At 56.7% G+C, this 24,794-nt stretch overlaps 1 protein-coding gene and 1 long non-coding RNA gene across 9 annotated transcripts in view; one reads left to right on the forward strand and one right to left on the reverse strand.

Annotated features, from left to right (window-relative positions):
• Window positions 1-9,782: 9,782 nt before the first annotated feature.
• Window positions 9,783-11,271, reverse strand: LOC309849017. The gene is made up of 2 exons (XR_014303420.1): window positions 11,187-11,271; window positions 9,783-10,421 (listed from the first exon to the last, which is right to left on the reverse strand). It is a non-coding gene; the product is annotated as an uncharacterized lncRNA (long non-coding RNA).
• Window positions 11,272-11,340: 69 nt separating this feature from the next.
• TFDP1 (transcription factor Dp-1) overlaps window positions 11,341-24,794 on the forward strand; it is a 43,683-nt gene continuing 30,229 nt past the window's right edge. The window contains exons 1-2 of one of the 8 annotated variants that reach the window (XM_082701157.1): window positions 11,341-11,531; window positions 12,238-12,311. In XM_082701157.1, coding sequence (XP_082557283.1) covers window positions 12,300-12,311 — 12 coding nt within the window. In that variant the 5' untranslated portion in view covers window positions 11,341-11,531; window positions 12,238-12,299. Of the gene's footprint in view, window positions 11,627-12,237; window positions 12,312-24,794 lie in introns of all 8 variants that reach the window. The other 7 variants (XM_082701160.1, XM_082701164.1, XM_082701163.1 and 4 more) reach the window with 7 other exon arrangements.

Consider the following 24,794-nt stretch of genomic DNA (forward strand, 5'->3'; position numbering starts at 1 on the left):
TCCTTCCTTGCCCCTTTGTTTATCTGTTTTTTTCCCTTAAATTCCACATATGAATGAAATCATATGGTATTTGTCTTTCTCTGACTGACGTATTTCACTTAACCTAATATGTTCTAGTTTCATCGACATTCTTGCACATGGCAAAATTTCATTCCTTTTTAAAGATTTTTTTAAAAAAATTGTTTATTTGTCAGAGAGAGAGAGAGAGCACGAGCAGGGGGAGTGGCAGGCAGAAGGAGAAGCAGATTCCCCGCCAAGCAGGGAGCCCATTGTGGGTCTTGATCCCAGGACCCTGGGATCAGGACCTGAGCTGAGGACATATGCTTAACAACTGAGCCACCCAGGTGCCCCAAGATTTCATTTTTAAAGACAGTTGAGTAATATTCCATTGTATATATATGACATCTTCTTTATTCATTCATCTGACATTAAGCTTTTGATTGCTGAGGCATCCATTTCAAAAAACATCTGTCTTCAATAAAAGTATCTTCACCTGTATGACACAGCTACCAGCCCCCCCAAAAAACAGATGATGAACTATGTCACCTCCAAACATGAAGGTCCCTCATACAGAAAGCTCTGGGTAATCTAGATAACTGAATGGCCCCATATCTCCCTTCTGTTCCCTAATTCCCACTCTTATGCATTAAGTCATCCAATATAGAACCAGAAAACCCCTAGATACCCTGTTCTTGGACCCTAACAGAGGAAGAGCCCTAGGTTCATGTGTTCTCTCTTTACCTGTGATCTCACTGGGTCTGTGTAACCTCCAGGAACTGAGTAATAAATCTTGTTCCTCAAGGTACCTGGTCCTTTTGTGGAAGTGCATCCTGTGACCATAAGAATACAAGGGTCAGTCCCCATACTGGCCCTGGTGGGGGACGTCTGTGGGATCACAGGAGTAACATGAGGCCTAGGGAGTGCCCCAGGCATTCTAGCAAAGAACATCACTACTGATAAGTTGGGACTGACACAACAAATACGGTGCACCAAAACTCACACAAAACTCACTTTTCTTTCACAAGAAGAAAAGACAATCGACATAGGCCTGTAACTGTTAAAGAAATTGAATCGATAAGTAATAACCTCATGTAGGCTCACAGTAAATTCTACCAAACATTTAAGGAAGAAATTACTAAGATCTACAACAGACTAAAGAAGATCATCACATTATCCTATCAATAGACACTGAAAAAGCATTGGACGAACTACAGTTCTCATTCATAATCTCTCAACAGACTAGCAATGGAAGAGAATTGCCTAAAATTGATAATGAACACCTCCGAAAAACCTACAGTTAGCATCATAGTTAATGGTGAGAAACTCAAAGCTTTCCCACTAAGATCAAGAACAAAGCAAGAGGGCCGCCTGGGTGGCTCAATCAGTTGAGTGTCTGCCTTTGGCTCAGGTTGTGATCCTGGGATTGAGCCTCATTCTGGGCTCCCTGCTCCATGGGGGGCCTGCGTCTCCCTCTCCCTCTGCCCCTCCCACTGCTCATGCTCGCGCACTCTCTCTCTTTCTCTTATAAATAAAATCTTAAAAAAAGGAACAGGCAAGGGGTTCTCTCTCAGCTCTCCTTTTCAACATTTTACTGGAAGTCCTAGCTAATTCTTTATTTGTTGTTATTTAGCTAATGCAAAAAGACAAGAAGAAGAAGGAGAAGGAGAAGAAGTGGCAGAGGAGGAAGGAGGAGAAGGAAGGAAGCGTACAAAGATCGGTAAGAAAGAGAAAACCGTCTTTGTGTGCAGATGACACGATTGTGGAGCAGATTCAAGAGTTGCCGATAAACTCTGGAATTAATAAGCAATTATAACAAAGTTACAGGATACAAGGTAGTATACAAAGTCAATCACTTATATGCCAACAATTAACAAGTTGAGTTTGAAATAAAAAAAAAATACCACTTATATTTGTACCCCCAAAATGAAATACTTGGGTATAAACCCAACAAAATATGTATGAATTCTACATGAGAAAAGCTGTAAAACTCTGATAAAAGATATCAAAGAACTGTAAAAATAAATGGAGAGATATTCCATGTTCATGAATTAGAAACCTCAAAGGTCTTCCCAACTTTATTTATAGATTCAGTGCGATCCCAATCAAAATTCCCCAGCAAATTTTTATGTAGATATTGGCAAAACTGATTCTAACATTCATATTTGGAGGCGAAAGACTCAGAATAGCCAAAACAATGTTGAAGGAGAACAACCATCAAGGACCGACACTATCCAACTTCAAGACCTCCTGTAAAGCTACAGTAATCAAGACTGTGTGGTCTAGCAGAAGAATAGACAAATAGATCAACGGCACAGAATAGAGCGCCCAGAAACAGACCCACTGAAATACATACATGGCAAATAAGCATAATGAAAAGGTGCCGCACATCATATGTCATTAGGAAATGACAAATAACACAACAATGAGATCCCACCACACACCTGTTAGAGCGGCCAGAATCAGACATGACAACACCAGTGCGGACAAGGGTACAGAACAGCAGAAACCCTCATTCATTGCTGCTGAGGCTGCAAGAGACAGCCCCTTTGGAAGAGAGTTTGGCTGTCACTGACAAAACTAAACACACTCTTGCCATAAGACCAGCAATCGTGCTCTTCCATATTCACCCAAATGAGCTGAAAACATGTCCGTACAATAACCTGCACGTGCGTGTTTACAGCAGCTTTGCTCACAGTTGCCAAGCCCTGGAAGCAACGAAGACGTCCTTCAGTCGGCGAGTGGGTGAATGGGTTATGGCGCAAGCAGACAGTTGACTATTACTTAGTGCTAAGAATAGTCTGTCAAGCCATGAAAGGGCCTGGAGGGATCTTACTTATTCTTACGTGAAAGAAACCTGCCTGGAAGTCTGCATACTGTGTGGTTCCAAGTATGTGACATTTTGGAAAAGGCAAAACTGTATGGATGGTGAAAAGTCAGTCATTGTCAAGAGTTCGCGGGGAGAGAGTATGAAGAAGTGGAATACGGAAGCTTTTAGGGCAGGATCAGTGTGATTCTACACATGTCATTATACATTTGCCAAAACTATAGGATGTACAAGACCGAGAGGGACCGCAGTGTAAACCATGGACTTTGGGGGATTATGCTGTGCCAGTGTAGGCATGCTGATTGTAGCAAACGTACCATCTGGTGCAGAGTTTGGATAGTGGGGGAGGCGGTGTGTAGGTGCAAGGCAGAGGGTCTATGAGAACCTTCTGAACTTTCTGCTCAGTTTTGCTATGAACCTAAAATTACTATAAATTTGAGGTCTATCCCCCCTCTAATCAGGTTTCTAATTTCTTTCAAAATAATGCTGAGGTTTTGATTGAGATGACATTGTGTATAGGTTAGTTTGGAAAGAATGGGCATCTTAACAATACTGACTCTCCCAATCCAAGAATATGCTATATCTCCAAAGTGCTGGGTCTACTTTAGGTTTTTTAAGCAAAGTTTTATATTTTTTCTACAGATCTTTGCACACCTAAATTAATTCCCAGTAAGTTGATATTTTTTTCATGCTATTTTAAACAATATCTAAAATTGTTTTCCAAAACTTTGTTGTTATGTATAAACATTGGTTTTATTGCATAGGTGTTTTATCTAGAGAATCTGCTAGATTTACATATGCTATCATATCATCTGGGAATAAAGACAATTTAAATTCTTCCTATTCAATATTTATGCCTTAATTTCTTTTTCTTGCCTTAGTGCACGGGTTAGAATCTTCTGATTAATATTGAACGAAATGAGACTTTCTCTCAACTATTTTGAATGTTTCAAAATACAGTGAGGTTGATGGGGCACCTGGGCTCAGTCAGTCAAGCGTCTGACTTCAGGTCAAGTCATGATCCCAGGGTCCTGGGATTGAGCCCCGCATTGGGCTCTCCACTCAGCAGGGAGTCTGCTTGTCCTCTGCCCTTCCCCCCACTCATGCTCTCTCTCTCTCTGAAATAAAATCTTTTAAAAAACACAGTGCGGTTGAGCAAATAGTAAAATACACACCCATATGTAAATAACTGTTATCATTTTGCTGTATTTGTCCCCCTACTCTCTCTCTCTCCCTCTCCCTCTCCTATCTGAAAGATGCACATACATTTCCCCTCAGCCTTCCACAAGTAAAGTATTGGCAGGATGCTTAGTAACTCAGTTCATCACTGTGCCTCCTCCTCCTCTTCTTTTTTTTTTTTTTTAAGATTTTATTTATTTATTTGACAGAGAAAGAGATCACAAGTAGGCAGAGAAGTAGGCAGAGAGAGGCGGGAAGCAGGCTCCCCACCGAGCTGAGAGAGACCGATGTGGGACCTGATCTCAGGACCCTGGGACCATGACCTGAGCTGAAGGCAGAGGCTTAACCCACTGAGCCACCCAGGCGCCCCCACCACGCTTCTTCTAAGGAAAAAAGATAATCACTTACATCACCACAATACCATTGTCATACCTAGCAAAATAACAAAGTTTTCTCTTATCTAATTTTTGGAACATACCTAATGTTTCCCAATTGTCCTTTATAGCTTTTTAAAAGAAAATAGTTTCATTGAGCTATAATTCATGTGCCATCAATTCACCAATTTAGAATGTACAATTCAATGGTTTTGGGTATATTATTAATTTCTAAAATTGTGATAAAATATGCATCATAAAGTTTTCCATTCTGCCTACTTTTAAGTGTACAATTCAATGGTATTAATCAAACTCACAAAGCTCACGATGTTGTCCAACCATTACCACTATCTATTTCAAAACTTTTGCATCACCCAAAATAGAAACTCCATGACTACTAAATAGAACGTCTCCCCTCTCTCTACTACCTTCAGTCACTGGTAACCACTAATCTACTTTATGTCTCTATTAAGTTGCCCATTCTAGATATTTCATGTAAGAAGAATTATACACTTTGCCCTCCTGTGTCTAACTTATTTATTTCACTTACTATAATATTTTCAAGGTTCATCCCTGTTGTAGCATGTGTCAGAATTTCATTCTGTTATATGGCTGAATAATATTCCATTTCATATATTTATAACACATTTTGTTTATCCACTCACCCCCCATGGGCACTTAGATTGTTACCTCCTTTTGACTGCTATGAATAATGTGGCAGTGAACATTGTGGAAGTATCTAACAGATATACTTTGTGTGTGTGTGTGTGTGTGTGTGTGTGTGTGTGTGTAATTCTATTGTGATGTGTTACATTGATTGATTCTCTTATTTTGAAAAATATTTGCACCCTTGGAATAAATCCCACTTGCCCATGGTGTATAATTTGATGAAAGATGTGACTATAAATCTGAGAAGCCCAATGAACTCAAAGTACGATAAACTCAAAGAGACCCACACTGAAACACATTATAATCAAACTCAAAGACAAGGATGAAGAGTTTTTAAAGCAATGAGATGTGACGCATCACTTAATAAGACTAACAGTGAATTTCTTATCAGGAGCCATGGATGCTAGAAGACAGTAGGATGACATTGTCATATTTAAAATGTTGTGGGAGAAATCCCAAACAGCCTACCAAAGGAGGGTTCTGTATCTGTAAACTGTTCTTCAAAAATATGGGAGAAAGTAAGACATTTCCAGATAGACAGAAGCACAATGAGTTTATTTCCACTACAGCTGTCCTACAGGAGATGTTACGGAGAATCCTTCAGGTTGGGACAGACGGATACTAGACATAGCCAGACACCACAAGAAGGAGCGAGGACCTCTGGTAAGGGTGAGTCCATGGGCAAATTATTGTATTCTTGATTTGTAGCTCCACTTTTAATTTCCTATCTGACTTAATAGACAAATGCATTAACGAATTATAAGTCCATATATTGAACAAATAAGGTACACCTGTGTAAACACAGATTGGCAGAATGGATAGCAAGCAGGATCCCGGTGTATGCTGTCGAGGAGACATGATCTTGATCTAAGGATGCACTTAGTGACCAGAAGAGAATGAAGTGGCTGTGCTGATGTCAGACAAGATAGACTGTAAGTAAACAAACTCTTACAAGAGGGGCACCTGGGTGGCTCCCTTGGTTCAGCATCTGGCCCTTGATTTTAGCTCAGGTCACGGGCTCAGGGCTGTGGGATGGAGCCCTGTGCTGGGCTCCACGCTCAGTGGGCAGTCTGCTTGAGAGCCTCTCCCTCTCCCTCTGTCCCTCCCCCAGCTTGCACACGCACACGCACACGTGCACTCTCTCTCTCTCTCGAATCAATAAATCTTCAAAGAAAATGGTTACATGAGACGAAGGACATTCTGTAATGATAATAATAATATCATATGACTGTGATAAAGGGTGAGCTCACAAGAAGATAGAATGATTATAAATACAAATACATACACGAGGGGCAGCCGGCTGAAATAATCACATGCTAAACTTCAGTGCTTCTAGATAAAGCACTGACAGCTCACAGGGGAAGTGGGCAGTTGTATGACAATGAGGGGACCCCAATGCCTTGCCTCCCGCGACGGGCAGAACACTGAGACCGAAGGCCAGTGAGGACTCGGAGGGCCTGCACCGCACCACGGAACCAGCTGCACCGACAGCCTAGCCCCAGCAGCACACACATTTGTCTCGAGCGCTCACGCCAGCCTCCCCCGCGTTAGGTCCTGGGGACTCTGCCTGCCCTGGGTGGGCCAGCAGTGCACTGAAGAGCCTCGCTTGGAGTCTGCAAATCTCCAGGGCCCGAGGTTCTTACCAACCCAAAGGCAGGTTGTAAACTGAACAATTTTAAGGAGGAAGTAGCATGATCATCCATTTCTAACATATCACTCTGGCTGCTGACGAGATAAGAGATCCGAGTGGGACAAGATCGGAGGAAGGAACAAGTTATTTCGAAGTCCTCCGCAAAGATGACAGTCGTGAGGCCAGGGAGTGGCCGAGGAGATGGGGAAGAGGAGACGGATTCAAGATGCGCCACACTGGTGACTGGTTTTTGTTACTGAGAGCATGTGAGGTATTTGACTTCTATCTAGTATCAGGTATTAGACTTCTTTCTACTCGGACCAACGGGGAGGACAGAGTTGTTTCTGCACGGGGGATGATGGACGGAGGAGCGGGTTTGGGCGCAGAGTCATGAGTTCATGATTGCTGTCTCAGATGACATTGTGAAGGGTAGTCATAGCACCCCGTTGCCCTACTAAGAAGCTGGGCTGCTCCAACCTCCTGCCAATGGCTTATGAGGGTGTCCGTGAAGCCAAGAATTTATTTTAATTTTTTAAATGTTGTATTTATTTATTTGAGACAAGCAAGAGAGGCGAGCATGAGCGGGGAGCAGCAGGCAGAGGGAGAGCGAGAAGCAGGCTCCCCCTGAGCAGGGAGCCCGACGTGGGGCTCGCTCCCAGGACTGGGAGATCGTGACCTGAGCTGAAGGCAGGCGCTTCACCAACTGAACCCCCCAGACACCCCGAAGCCAAGAACTTAAATGGTTTTCCCCAAAGGAATCTGTGGTCTAGCTATAGGACGGCAAACCTAGATGGGAGAAAGATCAGGTACGTGTGGTGCGGGAGGTTTTCGGGAGCAGCGGCGAAGAGTGCCCGCTCACTGGCCTAGTGGCGGCTCGCTTCCTGCTGCCCGGCCTGGAGCGCCACCGCCAGAGACGCTTCTTCCAAACTGTCCTGTGTCCAGTCCTCCTGCCCCAGCTGCCCCCACCTGCCTCTCCCTTCCCTGGCCCCACACCCTGGATTGGGGCTCTTGGGTGTGACCCTGCTCTTCCCAACTCCTGCGGATCCTCAGCAGCTTCTAGAACAGCTGTCTGCGGCAAACATTTGCATTTGGGAAGCTGCTGTCAGAAGTAACTCCTTACGTGGGGGAAATCGCTCTCATTAATGACTGGCAGGGGCGGTACTGGCAGGCGCGGAAACTAGGGCACTGCAGGAAGCCCACCCACCCCAGGCTTCTGTACACGATTCTGACTATAGAACAGCCATTCCGGTTTCACTGTCTGGTTCCCGAGGCAGTCGGCATGGTGGGGCTGCTGCCTGCCTTCCCTGGCCCCTGTGTGCTGCTTCTGAGCCCAGACCGTCTGCAGATCTGCCCGTCGTGTGTCACGGTCCCCTCTCGGTCCTCTGGGGCAGCAGAGAGGCCGAGATGACTTGTCCAAGGGCATTGGACTTCTCTCGGTGTCCACCTCATTGGAGCAGGTGGGCCGTGAGGTCCCTCTTGGAACCTACAACATCAGCAGACAGGTAGCAGAGAAGGGAGCAGAGGCATTCAGTTGTACATAAAGTCAGGTTTCCCAGAACCCAGGGTGTAGGGCCCAGTGCTGCATTCCCTCCCCATGACGGAAACCGGATCCTACGGGGGAAGGACACGCTGTGAGGACAACACGGGTATTTCCATGTCACATCGTAGGATTTCGTAGAAAATAGTTTTGTTGCCGTCTTAGCCAGGGCGGCGTGTCCCCCAGGAGAAGGCTTTCAGAAGGGCTGTGGGATGAAATGGCAAAGACTGAGGGGGATTTCTTGCATTGCAGAGGCCAGTGTGCAGTGCGGGCAAAGGGCAAGTAAAGAAAAGGGTCTGAACAGTGAACACAGTAAACAGGCTGGTGAGATCAGCTTCGGTCTAGAATTTATCAGCTCAGAGAAGTGCTTTCCAAAGGGCTGTGGCTTCAGCCTGCAAACGATTGTGCGTCACACAGGTCTCGTAAGAGGCAAGAACAGGGAGCCCAACACGTACGAGGGTCCAGGACAGGCCCTCTTTCCAAGAAGCTGGACCAGAAATGTTCCAAAATGAATCCTGACCTAAGGAAGAGTAGGGACGTCTCCATGGGTCTAGGAGGCGGGGTGAGGGCTGCAGCACTCCTCTGCCAGCAGGGCTTAGGAGAGGTGACCTCTCTGGAGAGGGCCGGGGGTTCATCCTGAGGCTGAGCAAGCCCACGGACTTACTGATATTTTATGAACCCACAAATAAATGGAACCAAGTTTTCTAAAAATGCCCATGAATTTCAGCAAAGAAAAAGTCCCTTGTACACATCAGGAACATTCTCCTGTAATAACTTTGAGCCCCTGTCCCCACCCGTTTTCCCACGTCTTGATGTCACCATGTTGTGACCCAAGAACGTGGAAAACAGGAAGCCTGGAGACAGGACCAGTGTCTTCAAGGAGGGAACCAAGGGCAAGGGAACTTTAAATAAACACCGAGAATTCCAGTTTTCAAGGGATTAGAACACATTCTCTCTTTAAAGGACAGCTTAATGGGATGGGGGGTGGGGATAAGGATTTGTATCACCCCGTGAGACTCAACAGGCAGGGCCACAAGGAGAGGGAGCTTTTGGGAGATGCGGACCTTTCCCGGGAAGATCTAATCACTTTGTTCAAATAAACAGAAGAGTACGGTGGGTGACTGCACAGGGCTGAATGCCAGCCACCGAGATGGGGACAGGCCAACACCCTGAACCCCTGCTGTGCGTGCGGAGTGGGCACTCGAGGCTCAGCCGGGCGAGGGCGCGCAGGCTCGCTGCTCCCCGGGGCCCCATTTCTAATGTCCAGTCTAGCGGCTTCAAGGCAGGTCAGCAGCCAAAGGGATTTGATCTTCAACCAAAAATTTTAGAAATTCTGCTACCTTTTAACACAGAAATGAGGGTTCTGTGGTGTGTTTGATTATAGAGTCAAAAAATAAAAATCCCAGCCAACTCTGCCCTTTTCCCACGTGAGCCAGAGCTCCTGGAGCCACCGCCCGAGGCCGTAGCCCTCGCGCCTTCCATGGGTTTCACCTCAGTGAGGTCTGTGCGACGTTGCTTAAAACCTTCGGGTAGTTTCCCGGTGCGGATGCTGTTGAATTACCAGAACCATTTTATTTTATTTTTTAGATTGGTTTTATTTTATTTATTTATTTGACAGGGAGGTCACAAGGAGGCAGAGGGAGAAGCAGGCTCCCCACTGAGCAAGAAGCCTGATGCGGGACTCGATCCCAGGACCCCAGGACTGTGGCCTGAGTCCCTCAGGTGTCCCGGAGTTCCTGGAATGCTGAGGTCCCGGGGAGGGTTGGGGCTCTATGCTGTGATCTGCTTCTTCTGGAGAGGCTTGGCGCCCTGTGTGCTTGGGTCCACGGGCTGGGAGTCGGGCTTTCCGCTGCTGCTTGGCGGCGAGGATGCAAACACGGTTCGGAGTAAAGCGAAGCCGTGCAAGGAGAATGGAGCTAGGACAGGTGACTTCTAGAGGGACAACATGAAGGGTGCAGGTTCTGACTCCCCAGGGACCTGCTAAGGGGCCACGCACTTCGCCAGCAGAGAAATAAGACCATTCTGCAGGTAGGAATGTGCAGGATTTTGCTTCTCCCTCATGACCCTCACCGTCCACCTTTCCTTGAGGCTCATTCTGTGCTCATCTGCCCAAAGAAGGTGCATGTTTCCGCCGACTCCACGAAACCAGTGTGGAGTCTGGTGCTCGCAGACGGCCGGTTGGAGAAGCAGGAGTGGACGTGAGCCGCGCTGGGGTGTAAGAGAACAGCCGTCCTCACAGTGGAGAGGCCTTCGCTCTGCTCCTCTTGGCACAGAGCCTCGCAGCCCTGAACTCTGGACTCCAGCCCGCCCTCTGCTGGGATCTAGCCTGCGGGGTGGCCCCAGGGAGGAGGCGACTCCGGGCTCGGGGTCCCCAGGCCCACCCAGTGCCGGGGAGCCAACTGGCTGCCTGATTTCCCTCCTGAGCGCCCACCGGCAGGAGGAGTCAGGAGTAGGCTGGGTGTAGACAGGCAGCCCGCCAGCCGGCCGCAGGTGGACGGGGCCTGCTGCGCTGTGTGCACGCACACCCATCTTCTCTGCTCACCTACCCTTGCGCATGGGCAAACACGCTCACTGCACAAACCCAGCCTGCCTTTCTCTTCCACAAGTACACTTGCACACGTGTGTACACACACCACCTCTTCACGTGCGCACACCGGCCTTTCTTCCTCCATGTGTGCACAGCCACACACGCACGCAGCTGGCCTCCAAGTGTGCACACACCTCTGCCCTCTCCTCCAAGGACACGCGCGCCTGCACGTGCACACCGCCAACCCCCTCTCCGCGTAAAGGCCTGTGCGCACACGATCGACCCTCCTGCCGCCCGCACGAACGCACCCCCACGCTCCTGTATGAGCACAGGCACACACCTGGCCCCTCTCCCTCGCGTACACCCGCGCCCATGCACTTGCCCCCTGCCCCCACGGCCGCACACCTCGGGTCCCTCTCGGAGTGTGCACGCACACCGTCACGTACACAGCGTCCTCCCTTGTCCAAGTGTGCGCGCACACCGGCACGTTGCACACCTGTGGCCCCTTTCCAGGGCTGCACCTCCGGCCCCTCTCCAAGTGCGCGCGCACCCCCGCCTCCCGGCGCCAGACTCTCCGCCCCCGTCCCCGCCCGGCGCGCACGCGCACACGCACCCGCACCCGCGCGCGCGCGCAGCCCATCCCCCTCGGGGCGCGCGGGCCGCACAGGCGGGAGGAGGAGGAGGGAGGCGAAGGCGCGAAAAGGCGCGCAGGCGCGCTGCGGGAGCCGGCCCGCCGCCCACGTCACGTCGCCGCGCCGCGCACGTCACGCCGCCCGACGCCCGCTCGCAGGGTGAGCCCCGCGCGCCGGCGCCTCGCAGGGCAGGGACCCCGGGGCCGAGCGCGCCGCCGGGACCCCGCCCGTGCCCGCGCGCCGGAGCCAGCCAGGTGCGGCGGGCCGGGGTCCCGCGGGGGGCGCAGACGCGCGGGCGCCCGCCCCGGTCCCGCCGCCGTCCCGCCGCGTGTGCGCGCCGGCTCCGCGGCTCCCGCGCCCCGGGCTCCGGGCCCCCCAGTCCGCGCCGCCGTCGGGGGCGCCCCGGGTGGCCGGGCGCGGCGGGGTGGCGGGCGGGCCGGGGCGCGGGGCGCGCGGGGGGGGGGTCGGGGCCCTGCGGGCGGGGCGGGGGGCGGCCGGGGCGCCGGGGTCGGGCCGAGCGCCGGGTGCAGGGGCCCCGCGGGCGCGGCGCGGGGTGGGGGCGGCGCTGACCTGACTGCCGGTTCCGGCGCGGGCGGCGCGCGCGCGGCGTCGGGGTGACAGGCCCGCGGGGCCGGAAGCCCACCTGTCACGGCGGCCGGGGGCGGCGGGGGGCGGCCGGGGGCGGCCGGGGGCGGCCGGGGGCGGCCGGCCCTTTGTGTGGGCGGGTGGGCTGTCCCCGCTGGCGGGGGCCGGGGGGCGCGGGCGGGCGCCGGGGTCGGCGCGGGAGGGAGGGCCGGGCCCGGGGCCGCCTGGGCCATCGGGGTTTTCACTCTTACTCATTTCTTGTTTCCGTCCTTCTCCCCAGAACAGTCCGTTTGCTTCTGCGGAGGGCGAGCCCGGACAGCGTCGACGTCGCGGTCTGGTAACATGGCCAAAGATGTACGTGCGGGGTCCGGCCGGCCGTTGCGGCCCTGCGCCGGCTGCGCCCGCGTGGACGCCGGGGCCGGGGCCGGAGCCGGGGCCGGGGCCGGGGGCTCGCTGGGGGCCCCGCTCCCCGCGCGGGGTCGCGGTCGGCCGAGCGCGCAGGGACACGCACCTGCTGGCGCGGAGGCGAAGCGGGCGGGTCTGCGCCACGCACTCGCTGGGGCCACGCTTTCCTTTTCCGTTTTTTGTTTCTGGCTTAGAAGAACGAAAGCCGGTGACCACGGAAATGTGCAGAGTCCGGCTTTGGCTCTCCCGTATTTGTCAGCTTTAAGTGCGTTCCCAGCAGCGGGCTTCTGGGTCCCACAGCGGTCTGTGGCTGCGCCCCGCGGTTCTGGTCGCGCCGCGGGGCCTGGACGTCGCCGCAGGGCGGCTTAGTACGCGTTGCCCGGAGCTGGACGCGCGTCCGCCGGCGCCGCCCTGCAGCGGCCGCGAGCCGGACCACCGCTCTGCAGAAGGCCGCGCTCAGGGCCTCGCCGGGCTCCCGGGCCTGCAGCGGCCCTGCCGGCCAGCGTGGCGGGCGAGAGCACGCGCTGGCACCCCGCCGGCTGGGGTGTGAGTTCAGGTCAGAGTCGGTGTCCCATGGGAGCTGGCGGCGTGAGCGCGGGCCGCATCTGCGGGTGGCCGGCCCCGCCCCGGTGTGTACCCCCGGGGACGCCCGGCACGGGCTGTGTGCTCACTGAAGGAGGAGTCTGGGTGCGCGCTCGGGGAGCCGCGCTTGCGGACTTGGTTAACTGCGATCGGGAGGCCCTCTTGGAGCCCGGGGGACCTCCGCTGTCTCCTGCAGCCGGCACGTCCACAGGAGCAGCCTCTGCAGCCTGCAGGGCAGCCTTTGGCGGCCCTCTGGCTGGTGTCCCTGGAGCTGATGGGGGGTGACACACTGGAGGGGCCAGTGGGGTAGCTGGGGCGGAGAAACAGCGCCCCCAGATAGCAGAGGAGAAGGGCCTCCCGATGCTGAGGGCTGGCACATGGGGTGTGGCTGGAACTGGGTCTCACCGGGCCTGGTGGACTGGCTGGACTGGGGGGTGTGGTCCAAGGAAGGGCCATAGGCTTTCTCTCTAGCTGGCTAGTTTTGTTAAGCCACGGGGGTGACGTCTGAATTTGGGCAGGTGACTTTGGCGCCTGCTGTTGGAGGGGAAGAGCCGTAGGTGATTGGGGTGTCGCTCCGGTCTGAGCTAAGTGTAAGAGCAAGCCTGCCAGTCCGGGTGGGAGCTGAGTCTTGGGTTGAAGGGGGTGGGCTGGGACCCCAGCTTTACGGGGCTCTGGGGTCTCTGTGGAAGTCTGGAGAGGACTGGAGTTAGGTTCTGGGGCTCACAGTGAAGAAGGACAAGTTTAGGGGACAGGGACAGGTCAGCCAGGCGGACTTGGTGAGGAGAATCTGGGGAGATGGCATGGTAGCTCCTGCCCTGCCGCGGACGCTCAGGGACACCAGCGGTTTTTGGGGCGCTGGATGGCTTGAGCCTGTTGGCTGAGGGTGATGGGGTGGTGGGTGTGGGCGGGCTTAAAGGGCAGGCGCCGCCCGTGAGGGAGAGAAGCAGCCCGCTGGAGAGGGCCTGGGGACGGTCAGCAGGCCGGGGTCAGTGATGGCCGTCCTGACCTGAGTGGGGAGCTGTGGGCCATGCCGTGGCCCTGGGCAGGCATCCAGGTGCACAGACCGCTGCTGTAGGCTAACCCCGAGCTGCGTCCCGGTGGAGGGGCCTGGTGTCGTCTGGGAAGGCGGGAAGAGCTGCACTTTTCATTCCTGTTGTGGTGGGTGTCGGTTTAGGATCGACCCGAGCGGGGCCCGCGGCTCCTCTGTGCCTTGTGTGTGCCTCATTCGTCAGCATGCGGGGACGAGGGGGAAAGGCCCGGTCAAGGCCAGCCGGCGCGCTTTGTTCACGCGTCCGTCCTGTCCGTCCTTTGCAGTTTGACGAGGGCCCGTGCCCGGTGGAGAGGGTGAGCTGTGCCGTTTGGCTGCTCTCATGAAGCTTGCAGGGGCCGGGGGCCCGGAGCAGTGTGGGTGGGGGGTGCTGCGGGCACAGAGGAGGCCCCAGGTGGGGGTGTTGGGGCAGGAGGGGAGCCAGGGGCATGAGGGGGCTACAGGGGCTGGAGGGGGCAGGGGTACTGGGGAGGCTGGGGTGTGGAAGGGCTCGGGGTTGGGGTGGCGGGGAGTGGGGTTTGCCCCAGGGGCAGGAGGGCAAGGGGGGTACCTGGAGGCATGGGGAGGCGGGGCAGGGGAGGCCGAGGGAGGAGGTGCCTGAGGAAGCTGGGCTCTTTCCCCTGGAACGGGGGGACAGGAGGAGCGCGCACGTGGGCATGTGGGGCCTGCAGGAGCCGGGCCCGGGCCCAGCTGCTCTGACGCGGACCGCACCTTGAGCTTTCTGTTGCTGACGCACAAATAAATATTTCTGTGTGTTTAAAGGGGTATCTAGACAAAACACTGTCTTTCCTTTGCTTAAAAAAAGCCTTGCATTTTCTAGCAACGTGTGAAAACAAGGCTGGTTCCGTGGTGATTAGTCGTGAGTGTTGCGTCCTGCAAGCGCGTCTCCACCTGGAGGTGTGCGTGACAGGAGTGAGCGGGCTCCCATCAGGGGTCCTGGGGGCAGGACCCCGCCTGCCCCCCCTGCTTCCCTGGCTTGACTCTGGCCTGACCCACAGAGGGCCATGCGGCCTGGGGCAGTGCGTCGGCATGGAGGCCTGCTGCCGCCGTCTCCAGGAAGCTGGCCGGGCCCGAGGGCTGAGTGGGCTGTAGGCCTTTGACCTTGGATTGCAGGGATTGTGTTGGTATAAGCGGGCAACGAAAAATGCAGACGGTAAAAATCCAAATTCTGTATTTGTAGCTGCTGTGGGGAGGAGGGAGCCGGCACAGAACGGTGCGGGAACGTGAGACCCCAGTGCGGTCACTCCCAGAGGTGGCCGTGAGCAGCGGTTTGGGGCTCACTTCTGGAATGCAACAGGAGAGGGATCTGGGGCCGGAGTGCCTTGACTGTAGAGATGGCCACGCAGGGACGGCGTTCCCTCCTGCGGTCCGTGGAGGCTGATACCTGGGGCTCAGTGCAGCCCAGCAGGGCACTGCCTCGGGGCCTCCCACCAGCGCCCACGTGGGAGCCCCTGGCTCAGCCCTCCACGGATGAACGCCGTGGGCCGTGTTTCTGCAGTTCCACGGAGAGAGTCGGCTGTGCAAGGCACATGGCGGCGACGTTTCAGTTGCCACCCTCGGACTGTGTGGGTCTCCGCTCCACAGCCATGGACCGGTCCCTCCGCTGGGGGGTCTCATCACCCCGAGAGGTGAAAAATGTAGATCATGTAGTGATTGATGAAGCTAGGTATTGGAATTTCGTTTTGTGCCAGCCAAGGCTCCCCTGGACACAGATCACCATTGGGAAGGCTCGCCGGGCTGAGGTGATGGTCACATTTTCAGACTGACAAGGGCTCCAGACGCGAACGTGGCCTTCAGAGAAAATACAGGAATTGCAGGTGCTTAGACATGCTCGTGTGTTAGAAGTTGCCCTTGGGAGATGTCGGAAGGGGAAGGCCGCTGACACCATCGTGTGCCTGGACGCACGTCGTGTGTGTGCCCGTGTGCTGTGTGGGCTGTGCGGCCCCAGAGGGGGTCGCGGATGTTCTCAAGGTCACAGGCAGAGCCAGACTCCTTGTGAGCCGCTAGAACGTCCGTGTGCTTGTCCTCGTGCAGTGCTGCAAAGATTCGTAAAGAAGAGGGAGGTAGCCGATGTCTGTCAGATTAGGGAGGTGCTGCTGCGGGGGGTGTTGGGCGGCGGCATCGGCGCTTCCTGGGTCGGCCCTGCCCCTGCAGGCTGCCGGCGTGCGAGCCCGAGGGCCCCCTGCCTGCGGGGAGCCCGGTCGGGCCGAGGGCAGTGCGGTGGCAGCTGCTGGAAGAGGGTGTCTGGGTCCCTCTGCAGATGTGTGGCCTCCGTTTCAAAAGCTGGTCTGTGACTCCACATTGTTTCCTGCGAGTTTGCGGAAAATCCTCTGAACGGTGTCAAGAGCTGGAGGCTGAGGAAGAAGACGTCCGATCTAAGCTCCGGAGAGATGGCGGCACGAGGCCTGCTTTGATTCCACGAGGAGACTAATGAGCTTACCTAAAAATACACGTACCTCGACCCAGACCTTGAGGCTGAAACGGGCTGAAGCAGTAACCGGCGGTTTCCTTGGGTCTCGGCTGGAGTGAGCTGTGGGATCCGATGCCGACTTGCGCAGCCGTGGCGTCACGTTGGACGTGGAGAGGCCGTCCGTGTGCGCATGCAGCCTACCCAGTGAGGGGGGCTGTGGTGGCGGGCTCGCTCTTGCCCGGGCTTCTCAGGGTTCAGAATTCGGGGTGCGCTGGGGAAACTCTGGGATGGGGTCCCAGGCAGGAGGCTCAGCTCGACTGAGAGATCAGCGTGGAACATCTCGCCGTCACGCAGTGTTGGACGGATGAGTTCCTGGGTAAAAGGGCTCTCACAGACTCAGCTCTGTGCTCTCGGTGGCCGACAGTTGGGTAATGGGCCCGCAGCGTTTGTGCCCGGCCTGGCTGGCGGTGCGACTTCTGGGGACACCTTCGTCACAGACCACAGAGCCACCTTTCTGAAAAGCTCTTCTCTTTAACCGTTTAAAACGCCCTACCGGTCTTCAGTGGAGCAATCGGGAAGCTCTTGTTCGGGATCCGGACCTGGCTTCTCCTGCACTCAGCTTCGAGGCATCTGTGAGGAGAGCCTAGGTGCCCGGGAAGCACGGGTGGGAGAGCAGGTGTTGCTGGGGGCCGGTCGCCTGCGCCGTGGGGTGTTGGCGCAGCTGAGTTAGCGGTGGGACCCCCCAGGCACCTTCTGGCTCAGTGTCGTGTGACATGCCAGGGAGCTGCATGTGCTGCCCGCCCAGACGCCGTGCTGAGGTGCCCGAGGTCCCCCGTTCCTGTGCTTCTGGCCAGCTCTCAACCTTGCACCGACCTGTGATGACATCCGGCACGAAATCCCGGACACATGCACTTGGACGCGACACGGCGGACACGTGTGTGCACACGCCGTCTCTGAGACGCTGTCCGGTGACTTCAGAACGACCGTGTGGGTTGTGCGTGCTTCCGACAGGCTGTAGCAGAGAGCGCATCGGCACCCATTTGGGTTGAAACTCAGTTTAAAAGCCCAGAAAACTTGCTCCTTTGGGTAGATAAAATTTTAAATATTTTGTTTCCGTTTGCATTTCTCGACAGAGAAGTTGCGTATTTTCTCCTGCGCGTCTCTGCGTGTTCTATGATCGTTTTCCCAAGTCTGTGTCCTGTCCAGTTGTGTCCCCTCGTTACGAATTGAGGCTGTTAACCCTTTGTGCATGGTTCACGGGGGAGCGCGACCATGAGGTTTGCCCCCGTCATTCTGGCAGGAGTGCGGCTCTACGACCGTTTCGTTGTGGGTCTATGGGAAATGGACCTTGCATTCGTACCCTGAATTTTTAGAAAAGGTCAGTACAGGTGGTTCAGGTGGTTTAAACGTCTGTGCTGTTTGGTGGGTTTGTTTATGTAGCTTATCTTCCCTCAGAGCGACGTTCGGGACCCTCTGAGGCCCGCGTGCGGGGCGGCGGCCGGTGTTCCGGTAACTTCTGAGCGTGAGGGTGGCCCGTCGGGCTCGCGCTGCCCTGCGCGGCATCTTCCTGTTCGGAAGGATTCACGGCGTGGATTCTGCCTCGAACAGGTCTTCCGTTCCTCTTACTTTATTTGCTTTTCCAAAAAATGAGGATTTGAGTGACCATGTCTTATCCCTCCTGTGTCGACAGAACCAAGTCCTAGTTCAGAGGCAGGGAGGGTGAGGAGGGAGCTGTGTATGTCGGAGTCCAACCTGCCAGTCTGTCCCGGGGCTGAGCGGGGGTCCGGTGTGAAGTCCCGCCCGGCTGCTGTGCCGCGCACCTCACGGTTAGCCCAGGCCGTGCAGGAGGCACTTGTCTGGGGGTCGTCAGCGCTCCTGCACTTCTGAACCCTTCTTTCTTTTTTCTCTCTCTTTCTTTCTTTCTTTCTTTTCAAAGATTTTGTTTATTTATCTGGCAGACAGAGATCACAAGCAGGCAGAGAGAGGGAGAAGCAGGCTCCCCGCGGAGTAGAGAGCCTGATGCGGGGCTCGATCCCAGGACCCTGGGATCATGACCTGAGCCGAAGGCAGTGGCTCTAACCTGCTGAGCCGCCCAGACGCCCAACCCCTTTCTTTTTGAAAATTGAGTGATGAGATACAACAGAAAAGACGAACGTTTGCCTTAACGTTGCGTAAACAAGGAGGCTCGCAGTAGGCTGGGTGTGGGTTACGAGCTGTCCCGTCCTTGTTTTAGGGTGCCCTGATGTGCCCTCCCCCAGCACCAGCACCAGCTGAGGCAGGAGGGAAGTCACAAAATTAAACAATGTCATGGGGTTTTGCAACTGCAGGGAGCTTTGAAACCGGGCTTGTAGACGCAGGTGCTGGAGTGCTTCCCAGCCGGAAGTGGGGGCTCTCGGGGGCACCTTCCTCCCCTGCACGCACCTCTTCCTTCGCTGACAGATGGGACAGTTGCCCCATACGGAGCTGCAGGGCCGCATGTCGCTTTGGTGGCAGGAGGGGTGAGGAGGTGGTTAGGGTGCCGGTCAGTGTGTCTGAGGCCTGAGGCGCTGACCTCGCGCGTCCTGGGTGGTTGCAGCGACGCCGTGGCTAGAAGCTGTGCTCGTGCTGTGCTGTGGCACACCCCTTCCCGTTGGGGGGAAATGCCCCGCCTGGGCCCGGGAAGCCCCTGGAGGTGGTAAAGGACTGGTCCTCGCTCACACTCCTGGCCTCGAAGACTGGCATTTTGTTGAAAGGGACGTTGGGGGTCTTTCTGACAGGGAGAGGGTGCCCTGCAGTGACTTTCCCAGGAGAGAGGTCAGAGTAGCGCGCTCTTAAGTTTGCTGGTAATGTGCAGAAATGTCTCCTGCCCTGGTCTTACTCCCAGGGAAGCCTGTGGGCCTGGACCCCACCGCCCTGTTCTCGAAGCCACAGGCCATGGGCGTGTCCTGGAAATGAAGTCTGTGTCCGGCCGGAGGCAGGGTTCCGAGTGGACCCTCCCTGCGGCTCTGAGTCCGGCTGTCCCTGTTGCTCAGTCCTCTCTAGGCTTGGTGACTTGTCGGTAGAATGAAGGTGACAAGCGTCCTGTCCCTTCCTCTCGGGGCAGCGAAGGTCAAAGGGCCAGGCCCAGCTCGTGTCGCGCCCAGCCTGGCAGCACTCGGATGGGCTCTGAGAGCAAGACCTGTGTGTGGCTTTGAAGGGCTCGGGAGCTCACGCAGGCCCGGGCCTCGTCGACACGCTTCGTGGCTGTGAGCGGTTGGTCTCACCGGAGCTCTGGGGGAGGACCCCAGTCCTAGTGAGCGGCTCGGGCCTTGTTAGGGCCTGAGCTTGGGAACCGGATTGGGTTGCAGGGGGCGTCAGGCTCTTGGAGAAGGGACGTAGGGGATGCTGCTTTGCTGTCGGGATCCTAGGGTGCCCAGGTGCCCCAGACGCGTCGTAGCCCTGTTCCTTCCCTCACCCGCGTCTCCCAGCAGACAGCTCTCTGCCCTGACTGCAGTTCGGCCACACTGTGTAGGAGGTGAGCAGCGGGAGCCCCTCCTGGTGGGAGGAGCCTCGGACCCCTGGGGCGCCCCCTTTAGGGGTTGAGGCTGGGGCAGGGCTGTCAGGAGGGTAGCTATGGGGCAGTTGGGGAGCGTGGACTTTGGTTAAGGAGAAAAGCGCTCAGTGTGGCCGTCTGGTGGGTTCAGCCTTTGTTGTTATAAAGAAGGCGGACTCCTGCTCTTCTGGGGAATGACTTGCCGGTCACATCCCAGCTGCTGCTGCGCGTCCCCCTAGGAGCACTCACCCTCCCCCTCTCCCCGGGTGTGCTGCCTCCGAGCTGATCGGCTGTGGAAACACCAGAAAGCCCGGTGTAGGCAACTACTCTCACGTTGTTGTGGACCGTGCTATATTTTCTTCCAGGCAGGTTTGCATTTCTGCGTGCTCTAGAATGAATTGGACATTTTTTAAAAAAAAGATTTTATTTATTTACTTGACAGAGATCACAAGTAGACAGAGACACAGGCAGAGAGAGAGGGAAGCAGGCTCCCTGCTGAGCAGAGAGCCCGACGCGGGACTCGATCCCAGGACCCTGAGATCATGACCTGAGCCGAAGGCAGACGCTTAACCCACTGAGCCCCCCAGGCGCCCCATGAATGGGACATTTTTTTGGCAAAAAAGGCAAAGGGTGAAGTGCAGAGTGCAGTCAGGTGGGGGACAGGCGGTACTGTGGTTCTGGCTGCGTCTGCCTGGGAAGGGCTGTGGCTCTGGGGAGCGAGAGGCGCACCCAAGGAGGCGCACAGACCTCGGGTTCTGGTGGCAGTTGGAGGCCGTGCTGCCTGTGCTTTCCGCGGCGGGCTGGGGGTAGTGGTGTCATGAGTCTGGTGAGGTCGGGCCCGGCTTTGTGGGGAGAGCGGGGCAGAGGTGAGACGGAGGCGCTCCCAGGAGCCCCGGGCTGCGGGCGTCTCTGTGTCGAGAGACCCCACGCGTCGTGGACTGCCGTGAAGCAGGACGCCGGAGCGTGGCCGAGGCTGGGGCTGGTTTTGCTGGCCGGGCGGGTGCGGACGCAGGAGCAGCTGTGCCTTGTTTGTTGGCTGCCGGTGGCGTGGGCCCTGGCGGAGAACCCAGGTCTCACTCGAATTTCAGTGCGCGCCCTCACTCTGCGCCATGCCACGCCCGCTGCTCCCCTTACCCCCAACTTGCTGGGGTTTGCGGATTTACTCCTGTTCCCGGGCTGCTCCTTCCGGACGGGCTGGAGACTCTCTCCCGAGGACGCTGGTTTCTCACGGCTGCGCTCTGGCGTGTGCTCTGGGCACAGGCCTGTGTCTCCAGACCAGCCCTTCGGCTCTCCAGCCAGCACTGCCCTGCCTGTGGCTCAGGGCCAGCTCTCCGTGACCTTCCGTCTCGCTCTCTCCGGTCTGCAGATGTGGGCCTCTGCTCCGTTGACGCTTGCCGCCATCTTGGTTGCTTTTCCCTGGTCGCCCCTCCAGTCCCGACCCCCGACCCGTGACCTCTAGCCTGCATCCTGACCCGTCCCGCGTCGTCACTAATTTCGTCATCCTTGGGACCCCGTATCCTTTGTCCAGCCTTCTGCTTTACCCGGTCATGAAACAGCGTCTCAGGACGAATTCAGAAGAGGTCACAGAGCCGACTGCCGACAGTCGGTCCAGGGTGACTCTCCTGGTGATGTGCGGGACGCGGTCTGGGGCTTAGGCCCCAGTGTGTGTGTGTTTGAACATGCGCGTCCCCAGCGGCTTTCCGTGAACAGACTCCCACGTTCTGGTTCCCTGCTGTTGCATGCCGCGACTTCTGGGTTCACGGGTGTCTGTGGACGTCGATAACTGAAGATCCAGTCCCATGGGACATTTGAGACGTGTGCAGGTGTGGAGAGAACATGGTGCGGACCCCGCACCCGCCCGCATCCCAGGTAGCGCTGCTCACAGCGGCTGGTCCGTGCTTCTCCGCCCGCAGGGGATCGTGAAGCCGGTGGCAGACGCCGTGTGCTTCCACGCAGCGTTCTCGTGCATGTCTCCCGGGATGACAGACGACGGTTTGTTAGTATTGTCGGACAGCGGGTGTCCTGTCGGGACGTGTCCTCACGCATTTGGTCCTGCTGATGGGCCTCTGGGCTGCTTGCAGAGCTTCCTTGGGGCTGTGCCTGCCTCCGTGGGCTGGGGGTGGAGGCAGGGGCAGTGGCTCGTGGTGTGTGCTTTGGGCTGGGCTCCGTGTGAGCCCACTGCTGGGCACGGCGCTGCCACTCGTCTTCACTGGACGCTTTGTCCGCTCGGGGCCTATTCTTTATGTCATGGGCCTTCGCTTTCCAGCGACTTTTTTGCATAACGTGCCACATCTGATTGCTTTGGGAAGTCCCTGTGGTGCCCTTTCTGTGCAAGGACGGAGCCTGCTCGGGTGGGTAAGGCAGGGAAGTGCTGGTGCAGAGTTGAGGCCCTGGGCCCCGGCGTGTCCGCATGCTCCGCTGTTCTTGGCGCGTCTCGCCCTGCTGCCGGGGTTGTTGTTACTAAGGTGTCGTTACCCCTCGGCCACCCCTGGGCTGGCTCTCCCTCCGGGACCCGGGGTGGCCAGATGGTCCCTGTGGGCAGGACCGTGTCTGAGCTCCCTCACCTGGTCCAGGGCGGGATCCGTTCCCTTCTGGGCTGCTGGCTGGAGACTGCCCTCAGTTCCTGGCTTGTGGGCCCTTTCTGGGGTGGCTGATGTCCCTGGGGGCAGGGAACAGCCAGGAGGGGCGTGGGGAGCTGATGGAGCGAAGTGCACACGCACACACACGCGCACACAAACGCGCACACACACACACACGGGGCGAGAGACTTGCCAGCAGGACCGGCTCCTGCAGCCGAAGCCTTTGCAGGTCTCGTCACCAGGTGTGGCCCCACTCAAGAGGGGGATTGGGCAGGGCCACGCAGCTCGGAGCCCGGAGGCTCCGTCCCACGCTGGATGCAAGAAGGACCCCATGGGTGTCTGCGGGACCCGGCCTGTCCTCGACGCTGGTCGTGCCAGAAGCCCTGGTCCTGTTTGCTCTGCAGCCGAGGATGGGTCTGTGTGGGACCCTGGGGAGAGTGGGGGCGGCCCCGCGGAGGGTCCTTCGCCATACCTCAGCTCTGCCCCTGCGCGGGTCCGTCCTAGGGCTGGTGGTGTTGAGGGTCGTCTTGCATTCTGCAGTGTGATTTGTGGTGTGGACGTTTCCGCTCAGTGACGTGCCGTGCACCCCTCGGGGAGGTTGGGCGGCCTCTGCGGGGCGCAGCGTGCTTCTGTCGTGGGATCGCTCCTGGGTGCTCCGTGTCTCTTGCTGTGTGAGAGGCCTCCCCTGCCTTCTCTTACACCAGCTCACTGCTGGTACGAGCAGTGCCGTGGGCACGTTTTCTCGTTCTCCATCATCCCCTCTGCCACCGGCCACCAGCAGCTCCTGTGCGCTCCTTGCTCCCTCGGGCTGCGCATGGCTCTCACCGAGCTCTGCATGTGCTGGTCCAGGGGGGCCTCTGGAAGGAGAGTTGGGCCAGGTCTGCAGAGGAGGGGGGACCCTGTCTCGGCCCTCGTGGGTTCTTACTGGGCGTCTGGACAGCGGCACTTGCCGACGCTCTGTGTTGAGCGTTTGTAAGGAGGAGGCTGTGTACGTTTTTCTCTCTGTGCTTTCCCAGGTCTCCGCGTGACCGTGACGCCGTTGGAGACCTCGACTCTTCGTCCTCATGTTGGCCCCGTCTTGATGTTTTTGTGCTTCTGTCTTGGAATTACATCTGCATTTCAGTTGGCAAACTGCCCGGCCCGCTGCCTCTTCTGGGGAGTAAACTTCTGCTGGGGGAGGCTTGCTGTGTGCTGCAGACCTGCTGTGGCTGCCTGGGTGCCGCTCAGTACTCCCCAGCACGCCCCCGCCCCGGCCGGCATCCGCCTCCCAGGGCTTCTGTTCCAGTGGGCACGGGGCAGCAGGAAGTAACCGGTGCGGGAGTCAAAGCGCGCAGGGAGGTGGTGGGAAGCGTGGGGCCGTCTCTGCCGAGGGGCCCGCCCTTGATCCCACGGGTTAGGGTTGTTCCAGAGAGAGGGCGGAGAGGAGAGGGATCCAGGCGGGCGGCCTGTGGATGCGGCTGGAGCTCGGTTCTGCTGAGCCAGCTAAAGCTCTCCAGCGCCGTTTCCCCGTGCAGCCTGGTGCTTTGGTGCCGTGAGTGGGGTCCTCAGGCCACTGCGAGAGCAGAGCGGCCTGTCGTGTCCCCATGTGGTCCAGACACGACAGGACAGACCATGTCTGTGGGGTTGCTGAGGCGCGCTGAGCCCAACGAGTGCTTCTGTCTCTGGTTTACGTGTGAAACCAGAGTTAGTGTTTCAGTGTTTTGTTACTGGAGGGTAAGAAAAGTTTGCACCTTAAGTTAGAGCTCTTGAGGAAAAATATGGCCCGTGTGCTTATCTTAAAATTGGCCGCAATTTCAGGAATAGCTTTTAAAAAACAGAACACGTCCTGCATTTCTGTGTTTGTCGGGTGCGTTCAGGTCTTGCCTCTGGGCAGAGGATGGGAGGCCAGTGGGCGGTGTGGCCTCGGCCCCTTCCCGGGCCCTCGTCCATGGCTGTGTAACTGAGGCTCCGCCGTATTGGCTGACTAACCCCGTGACAACGGGTTCGTGTTGGAGCATCACGGAGGTCCTGGGGGGCCGAGGGCGTGGCAGGGGCTCAGGACTCTGGTGGGGGGAGCTGCACACCTGGGCGTGGCACATCTGGGCCCCCTCTGGCTGGGTCCTGCGGGTCCTGCGGCAGGAAGGCGGCGTGTTCCTCCTCCCACAGAGACAGGAGGCAGGCCTGAGACCCCAGAGCAGTGAAGAAGGAACTCCGTGCGCGGCACCTTTTCCACGCCCCACTGCACACTCCGCACAGACGGCAGGTTCCTGACTCTGTCAGGTGTGATTGGCGCCCCCCAGTCCACGCGTCCTCGGGAAGGGAG

Source organism: Mustela nivalis (assembly GCF_964662115.1).
Source record: "Mustela nivalis genome assembly, chromosome: 15".
In the NCBI taxonomy this organism is placed as follows: Eukaryota; Metazoa; Chordata; class Mammalia; order Carnivora; family Mustelidae; genus Mustela; species Mustela nivalis.